The sequence below is a fragment of the Crassostrea angulata genome, chromosome 8 (assembly GCF_025612915.1).
Source record: "Crassostrea angulata isolate pt1a10 chromosome 8, ASM2561291v2, whole genome shotgun sequence".
NCBI lineage: Eukaryota > Metazoa > Mollusca > Bivalvia > Ostreida > Ostreidae > Magallana > Magallana angulata.
The window spans coordinates 5,370,910-5,380,679 of NC_069118.1; the positions used below are offsets into that span (position 1 = coordinate 5,370,910).

Consider the following 9,770-nt stretch of genomic DNA (forward strand, 5'->3'; position numbering starts at 1 on the left):
ATTTTCTCATCGTACAATAATACGGTGCACATTCATGTCATTTTAAGTTGTTACTCTGCGAATCGTAATTGTTCTTTTGTCTCTTTTCTTTGACTAAGACTTTTGATTTAGATAAATGAAAAATTGTTTTCTTCGTGGACCTTATAAAGTGTAGAAGATTTAAATATTTTTTATGAGACATGAAGATGCATATAATTTTTTCTCACGTATCATAGGGCGGATTTTATTGTTTGATGCTTCATGGTATGCAGTATCTGGCGATTTAAATGTCTTGTTAAAACCATTGACCCGGATATTTGGGAAAAACATGGAAATGAGGGTATACACACTGTAGGACATGAACCTAAGATAAAACCACACTTATGTGTGCAGTCAACAAGAGGAATGCTTTAGTTGTCTTGTGAATAGAAAGAGTCGCCAACTACAGTACATGTATACACCGACTGACCGTGAACTACACTGAACTATACGAACTCATTTTTTTTACAAGTTTAATACTGAATAAAACACTGACACAAACTTCGTATTAATCTTCACTACAGTTTGGAATGGAAATTAAAATGCGTATCTAATTCATTTAATTCGGTTGAAATATTTTGAATTTTATTGCAGGGTATGTGGAGAACTTTCACAAGCCTGCCAACAAAGTGATTTTACTGCATGTGATAGAAAACCTGGGCATTCAGGACATGAGTAAGTGAACTCATTGTGCGCATTCAGTCACCCGGATAGTGGGCCATATACTGGTCCATACTGTATGGGTTACAAGCCACAGCAATACACATTAAAGTCACCCACCCACAGGATTATATACATGTATACTGTCAGTGTGTAACCGCTGAACCATGACCCTACACATATTGCAGGACCAAATCACTCATCCGAGGCAATATACATATCTCGGTTGCCACGATGCGCATCACATATATTTGACTTTCTGTGCGAAACGGGTCATTTAGATTGAAGAAAAAATACATGTATGCTAAGCTTATTTACTAATGTTTGAAGATAACAAACAGTTGGTCTTAGATCTAGATACATACATGAATTTATATGCTAAGGCGTGTCATTTTTGAGTTATCTCAGAGGAGGCATGGCAGCAGTACTATCGTTTAAAATGCTCTTGTTGTAGGATATTTATCCAGATTGCATTTTACTTGATACTGTGTGTGTACTGTCTTTGTTAACTTTCTATGAAAGTAGACAGATCGATGGCTTCTTTTTTTTTAATACTTCTATGGCTATCTCTAACGCTTTTAAATCGATCCCCTTCTCTACTGCCTCTAGTTCTGACTGATAATATGCCAGCAAAAAGGTTAAATGATTTTTTGATAAGAAAATCATGATGATGTCCGGTCCAAATTTTCTCTGTTAGAAAAGGGGTGGTATTTTGTAAGACAACTTTGAAACATGCAGGGAACCCGAACCCATAATTTATCAATTTCGATTTGGATATTAGTTTGATCACTCACTGCAAGTTTGCGTGTTATTCGTAAACATTTTCAGTGTCGATCGACATCCTTTACATAAACAACTAGATCGTAAACGCAATTACATATGCAACATAAAAAGATCTAATAGCTGCAGGTTGTAGCTCCTGGTCTGAAAAAATTCGGATGAACCACCTGGGAGTTAGCTAAAAAGTTGACATTTGTGAAAAAAACCATCCGATTGACCATTTCTTTTTACTGTAGTAATAAACATCCAGTTGTATCAATTTGTTGATGTTCATCATTCAAAGATAATCCATTTTGTGTTTCATGTTATTGTATTGGGTTGGCGTATTTACCTTGTACAAATAAGTGTATCGCCTTAATACCGATATGTTGTTTATATTTTCCCATTAAGTGAATATATTTACAGTGTATATATACCTGATATATTCCTAATAAACTGAGTGTTTTCAAATAAGAATTTCTGTTTGGAGTAGATCGCTTACAACTAGATATATCGTTTGTGATTGAATTTTAGGCCCGGCCCGCTATATGGAGTTACAGAGGGAGGCTAAACAAAAGGCCGAGGACCTGAAACAAAAATACACCGACCTGGCCAAATCCAAAGGGGTAATTAGCACATACTTTACTATAATGGGTTGTCTTTTGAATACATGAACAAAAATCCATTTTTTAAAAAGAAAACAATTCAAAAGTAAATAACATTATATTATACATTGTTTGCGAATTGCTGCACATTTTGAAGGGAAAGAATAAAATTAACGAGTTTGATTTAGCATTGAAGATTTGACTTACATTTCTTAACCTGTCACTTGTTGAAAGATATAGGGTAGAGAGTGTATACTAAATGAAACAATGAGACATTGGTCGTGAAAATAATATATAATATAAAACCCTAATACAGCGTACTTGGAAGTATGCTCAATTTATCATTCAAATTATTAGCCAACGTTATTTTATGAAAAAAAATTGACACAGTTTACATCATATTTTTAGGTTTATCAATGACGTGTTCAGAGTCTTAAGTTTTACAAATAATAAAAACCTTCATTTAATACTATATATACGTATAACACAATTCTAAACCGAACTTTGACTTTAAGAATAGATTTATTTTAATTCCTAACCACGTTTTTGACCCGGCATCAGGTTGAATCGGTGGATATCCAGATCAAGACATCGGACAAACCGGAACACTCAATCGTGGACCTGGCAGAAAAGCTGAAGGTGACCTACATTGTGTCCGGAAGTCGGGGGATGGGGGTGATCCGCCGGACCATCCTGGGCAGCACCAGTGACTTTATCCTCCATCATGCCCATTGCCCCGTGCTCATCTGTAAATCCGGGTAGCGGCTCAGAGCGAGGCTCCAGGTCACAGCGTATTTAGAACTTATTATTCGGGTATTTTTACAGTGTAATCGTGTATTTAATATGTACTTACGAGGGTGGGACAGTTTGTAGAATGACAGTTGTCTCCCTTGAATTTCTGCTGAATGTTTTCATTTTGGACTCAGGATAATGTATTAGTATTTGTTGTGTTAATATGTTAAGATACAGTTTTTTTTAATATATAAAGAAATATTCTAAGCTCTGTATGTGTACACGTACTTACAAAGTTGTTATTTTTCAAAATCATTCCAAAATGTAAGAGAATATAATGTCGAAATATGAAAAGTGTCTATGCAGCTGTAGCCATCACTGATAAACAGTGATCCTGTATTTTGACACACCAGTGTGTGAGGTAGTGATCCTGTATTTTGACACGCCTGTGTGTGAGGTAGTGATCCTGTATTTTGACACACCGGTGTGTGAGATAGTGATCCTGTATTTTGACACACCAGTGTGTGAGATAGTGATCCTGTATTTTGACACACCAGTGTGTGAGGTAGTGATCCTGTATTTTGACACACCGGTGTGTGAGGTAGTGATCCTGTATTTTGACACACCAGTGTGTGAGGTAGTGATCCTGTATTTTGACACACCAGTGTGTGAGATAGTGATCCTGTATTTTGACACACCAGTGTGTGAGGTAGTGATCCTGTATTTTGACACACCAGTGTGTGAGGTAGTGATCCTGTATTTTGACACACCAGTGTGTGAGATAGTGATCCTGTATTTTGACACACCAGTGTGTGAGGTAGTGATCCTGTATTTTGACACACCGGTGTGTGAGGTAGTGATCCTGTATTTTGACACACCAGTGTGTGAGATAGTGATCCTGTATTTTGACACACCAGTGTGTGAGGTAGTGATCCTGTATTTTGACACACCAGTGTGTGAGATAGTGATCCTGTATTTTGACACACCAGTGTGTGAGGTAGTGATCCTGTATTTTGACACACCAGTGTGTGAGGTAGTGATCCTGTATTTTGACACACCGGTGTGTGAGATAGTGATCCTGTATTTTGACACACCGGTGTGTGAGGTAGTGATCCTGTATTTTGACACACCAGTGTGTGAGGTACATGTTAAATCCTTCACATAAATCAGCTGTATAGTTCATGGTGCTAAATGCATTGCGTGCATGTAAAACATAACATCTGTTTGACAGACGTTTCGTTAGTTTAATTGCCAGGACGTTACATATCCAGACTTGTTAATTTGTTTTAAATGTACTGTACTCTAGGTACGTGGTCATTTAAGAAATAAGGTATCATTTTTGGATGTCTATCGGGATATAGATACGGGTTGGTCACGTGATCAAATCCCATAAAGCCCGAAGGGCTTTATGGAAGATTTGATCACGTACCAACCCGTATCTATATCCCGATAGACATCCAAAAATGATACCTTATTTCTTATATTTACATTTGTTGCAAATTATAACACTAACAATGCTCCATACTTCCTCTTTTGTGATGACCTAGAAAGCCGCTTCGATTAAAATGACGTAACAAAAAATAGTGCAACAATGTTGCAAGCATTTGATTATTGTGATAAATGAATATGACACTACTTTTGAGGAGACAACACTTTTTTATCATTAAAAAGGGAAACAGAAAAGAAAATTCACTTGTACAATTGAAAAACCTGATTGAAGCTTGGCGGAATAGTACCACCTGTGTTGAAGTCGCAGAGCGGTCAGGCGATTGAAAGTTGAGTAAGAGTATATAATTAGGCATTTTCAGGGGGAAATCTATCGCAGAATCAGATTCAATAGCCTAATGATTTCCTCCGACATTATAGAGGAAAGCGATTTTAACTTTGATGAATTTTTTACGGAACAAATCGGACAGAAAACACAAGGAGTTTTAAAATTTGACCGTGATCCGTGAATGCTACACACGAAAGGTCTGTAATTTTGCGTTTGCAATTTTGACTGAGGCTTGTAATAAAGTCAGAAATGAATTTTAACTGAATTAACTCCTTTGACAAATTACGATTGTAATTTTCAAGAACGCCTCGTTACGATGTCGAACCATAAATATTATGTTTACATGCCTAACGTGTTATCTAACATGAATCATTTATCCCCGCGATTAATGGTTTTTTTTATGAGAATGAATGAATAAAACTTCGTATAACAAAATTCAAATACATGTACGTTTATTTTTTATGCCTAAATTATGTTTTCATTACGATATCTAATAGGTGTGTTTCAGCACAAGTCGATTAGTTTGTGTACATAGAAAAAGTAGTGACCTATATTATTCATGCGCTACTTTGACCTCTTGACCCATAATGATGTTATGCAGAAATAACAGCGGATTGCTCAAACAGTGTTATATAAGGGAAAACATTTGCAAGTGTAAATATTGTTAAATATACTGTACATAAGGTACGTACAATGTACTCAGGAAAAGACCAGTGGTACCCTTCTGCTGAACTACATTGTACATGTGCAAATATTAATTCATGTAGATATTTAAAAGCGGGCCAAATAAAATGAGGTTTTAAACCAGCATTGTTTTTATCATTTTTGAAAACTTAAAAAGGAGAATGTTTTCCTTACCGTGTTCAGGATCTGTGTTCGAATCCCTGCAACAACCGGACCAGGAACACAAGTCAACTTTATCATGGAATAGTCAGCATTCAGATGATCAGTCCTTGCTTACATAGCTGGATATATGTATTTTTAACGAATGACAACTTGTCACAGAACTAAAATTGGAATATTGTTTGTGAAATGATATTAATGTTTACATCAACCAACGTGGGTTTATACTTTCGTGTTTCGGAGGCTAAAATATTGCAACACCGAGGTCGAATGCGAGCCAAGGTTAAAATGATTTTTAATATAAAAAAAATATTTTTCTCTAAATTTGCATCTTTTGTTTATATAACATGCGCAGAAAAATATGTATATTCGAAATACGGGATACAAATAGTACAAGCGGTGATCGAGATATAAATGACATATGTTACAGAACTAAAATTAAAAAAGTTTATGAAATGATGTTAATGTGTACATCAATCCACGTGTGGTATACTTTCTTGACTGAGTGGAAAAATTTTTAGTACACCGAAGTCAAATGTACGAAAGACGAATAGGGCCACTTAAAAAAAAAAATTATCTCGTAATTACGAGAAAAGATCTCGTTATTACGAGTTAATTATCTCGTTATTACGAGAAAAGATCTCGTAATTACGAGAAAAGATCTCGTTATTACGAGTTAATTATCTCGTTATTACGAGAAAAGATCTCGTTAAAACGAGTTAATTATCTCGTAATTACGAGAAAAGATCTCGTTATTACGAGAAAAGATCTCGTTATTACGAGATAATTTTCTCGTAATTACGAAAAAAAGATCTCGTTATTACAAGTTAATTATCTCGTTATAACGAGAAAAGATCTATCTAAAATGGCACGAATCATTATTCTATTCTTTTTATGTAAAGTGTATGAACAACTGCAATGTCTATTGATATACACATACTTTGCATAATCATCGTTTAAAAGCGTACGCATAATTTGATATAAAATCGGACCAAGCAGTTGTAAAGAAATTTCAGAAGAAGTAGCAAAGCAGATTGATCAGTAAATTCTTTGAACTATTTAACAATAATTAAGAAGGATACGTGTAATTTGTTTTCAGACTCCAATATGTTATTATACAAAATCAATTATTTTCAATATACATGTAGGTTGTGTTTGAACATATAAAACACAAATTCGGGTAAATCCTGTATATCCATATCCATGACTGAAACTATATAGCCACTAAAGATATCTGTAACTAATAGAATTGTGTTTTTACGACTATAGGACTACCTGGTATTTACTTCGGAGTGGGATTATAATTTTTATATAAGTTAAATAGAAAAATTACATGAAGTTCTTTCCTTTTATTCAGATAGGATAAAATGTCAAATCCCATCATTTTGATATCTAGAAATTAAAGAATTATGATCGTTGTTATTTTTAAATATTAATCAAAATTGAATCAATGTTTCTGTAATGAAAACGATAGACTGAAAAGGCGATCCAGTCGAATTCTTTTCAGAAACGCACCATTTTATATAGATCTTTTATGGTAATAACGATATCTTTTCTCGTAATAACGAGAAAATTAAGTCGTACATGTAATAACGAGATTTTTTTCTCGTAATTACGACAAAATTATCTCGTAACAACGAGATCTTTTCTCGTTATTACGAGATCTTTTCTCTTAATAACGAGATAATTAACTCGTAATAACGAGAAAATTATCTCGTAATAACGAGATCTTTTCTCGTAATAACGAGATAATTAAATCGTTATAACGAGATCTTTTCTCGTAATTATGAGATCTTTTCTCGTAATAACGAGATAATTAACTCGTAATAACGAGATCTTTTCTCGTTATTACGAGATAAAAATATTTTTTTATGTGGCCCTATTCGTCTTTCGTACAAATGAGAGCCATGGTATTTAAAATGAGTTTCAATAAAAAAATTATATTTTCGGGATATTTTTCTCTCTGAAATTGCAGGGTTTTTTTCAATTCTATTAACGCATGCAGAAAAAAAGATTTCATCTCATATTTTTAAAATGATTTTGGAAACACTAGTATGAGATGAACTCTGTCTATTATTGACAAGCGGCAGATTGTTGAGATCTCGAGAAACCTAAAAAAAAAAAACTTGCTTAAATATTTTGGGGTAACGAATTCATACAATGCCATGTTGGTGAATGTATTTTAATGGCCAAACCTTATCATGCCCTCTTTTACCTGGTCGCGGCGTATCGTAGCTCATTCCAGTGAGGCCAGTGCCCGTTCAACCCACTGTTGTGACAGATAACAATTATAGTTGATATGTACATGTATCTACCTTGGGTTTCTTGACGTACCTCCGTGTCTCAGGTGTATAGATCATTGAGGGACGGCAGGTAAATCGATCTACAGGTGTATAGGTCATAGAGGGGCGGCAGGTAAATCGATCTACAGGTGTATAGGTCATAGAGGGGCGGCAGGTCAATCGATCTACACACTGGCAAACGTCAAATGAAATATCCTCATAAATTTGAACTGTTGTAAAAATTGTTTCGTTATTCTTTTATTTAGAAAATTAATATTATAGCTTTTAAGTGTTGTGTATGAGGTTCATGAGTTCGCAGCCTATATTTTAATGAATTACAAATCATGTTGAATTTATTTTATTAAATTTATTGTATGATCACTATACATTTAATTAACTAACATGTAGTACTACATACTCTCATGTGTGACTTGAAGATGCAATTTGTATATGCTTTTTGTAACTTTTCAAAAAAAATACTTGAGTAAAACTTGAAAGTTGAGGAGTAATACACAAAAGGATTTATTTTATAAATTTGCTGTTAGTTTCAAGTTCATTTTATTCGTTCAAACCAAATAATTAGGTATACAAGAGGAGCATATATATATAATACACATTAATAAAACCGTCAGAGGTACATACAAACAAGTACATTTTCATACAGGGGAAAAAATATGATTAAATCAAAGTACTGATAGTACTGAAAAGCGCTAACCCAGTTTCTGTTTGTAAAAGATATATGTATATAACATTTTAGTTTCTGTATACGCAATATATTTCCTCATCACTGCGTGGCAGCCCTTGCAATAATGTATGTAAGCCCTGTACATCAAATTCACAGTAGCCCGTACTAGCCCGTGCATTTCCTGAAACTGGTTCCCTAACCAGTTTAAATGATGTAAACTTCTGCTCATAGGGGGCGGTTATTCCTTGCACCGGAAGTAGAAGTCTAACGACAATAAAGCGCTGAGCTATGCTTAGCGCTTTAAAAAGGACAGACTTTAGAATCACTACTTATGTAAGACTTTGGTATAAAGGATCAAAATAGGAAAACAACTAAGAGGAGCAGACATTATTTTCAATGCGAACTTCTACGAAATACACCTGTCTGAAGTACCTGTAAATGTACAGGTAACAGGAGTTGTACGTTAGCTCAGTGAACCATTGGGCTCCAACAACCCCAGTCCTGCCCTCGGTCGACCACGAGTACACCATCCTTTGGTTGTGAGCTTCCTCATAATTCTGTAATAGTCGGCCAACGATATAAATGCATTAACATGATCTGTTACATATCGAAACTGTTTGCTTGCAATGTAAATTTTCATTACATTTGATATACATCGAACGAGTCATTGATATTGAACAGCTTATACACTCAGTGTGGTCATGTATTTACTATATCAAGTAAGTATCAATATTCACTTGAATTGTTCTTATTATTTCTAACAGATGTATGCACATCGAACATATGCTAAGCATGTACAAGTACTGTAGGCCAGTCTGATTGACTGTGCAAGCACCGTCCCTTGGTACTCTCTGTTTTCATGACACCTTGTTTCTCTATAGATTTATCTAACACGGTTAAATGTGTATATATTTCATTGTATTGATGGATCATTTGGCATATGGTTGCTTGTAATATGAACCTGGACATTCTTTGCTATTTTTAATATAATCGATCGGTGCTTACTATCTCTTCAAGATATATTACTAAAGTCAGGTACTCTTTACACAATAGCGCTGAAAAATATTGTTCCATTCATGCATCAGCAGATACAACGTTATAACATATGTTTAGGATATCAATGTATATTTTACTCGTGAAAGAAAACGAAACCTTTTTCAAATAAATATAAATGTGAAGTATACATATTCCTAGGCTATCTGCCACTTCAGTTTTTTTCACGAAAAATAGGTAATTCTTCGATTGACAATTTTTCACTAATGAATACATGTATTGCTTATATTACAATTACAATAATTTTATTAATGATTATTGTTTGTTAGTTATCACATAATCTCTTTAATCATTTATTGTGTATGAGTGTGTTTTTCTTTTCTTTATAATGACGGAATGGTTGTGCAACACCTGCACCA

General features: G+C 34.4%; 2 protein-coding genes across 2 annotated transcripts in view; one reads left to right on the forward strand and one right to left on the reverse strand.

Annotated features, from left to right (window-relative positions):
• LOC128161244 (putative universal stress protein SAUSA300_1656) overlaps nucleotides 1-3,045 on the forward strand; it is a 38,815-nt gene extending 35,770 nt beyond the window's left edge. Inside the window, exons 4-6 of the mRNA XM_052824486.1 lie at nucleotides 613-693; nucleotides 1,972-2,063; nucleotides 2,604-3,045. Of these exons, the coding sequence (XP_052680446.1) occupies nucleotides 613-693; nucleotides 1,972-2,063; nucleotides 2,604-2,804 (374 nt within the window). The 3' untranslated portion in view covers nucleotides 2,805-3,045. The remainder of the gene's footprint in view (nucleotides 1-612; nucleotides 694-1,971; nucleotides 2,064-2,603) is intronic.
• The window catches only part of LOC128161242 (peroxisomal sarcosine oxidase-like), a 37,482-nt gene extending 31,852 nt beyond the window's left edge, over nucleotides 1-5,630 (reverse strand). Inside the window, exon 1 of the mRNA XM_052824481.1 lies at nucleotides 5,407-5,630. The gene's annotated coding sequence lies outside the window, so the exon portion shown is untranslated. The remainder of the gene's footprint in view (nucleotides 1-5,406) is intronic.
• Nucleotides 5,631-9,770: the final 4,140 nt, after the last annotated feature.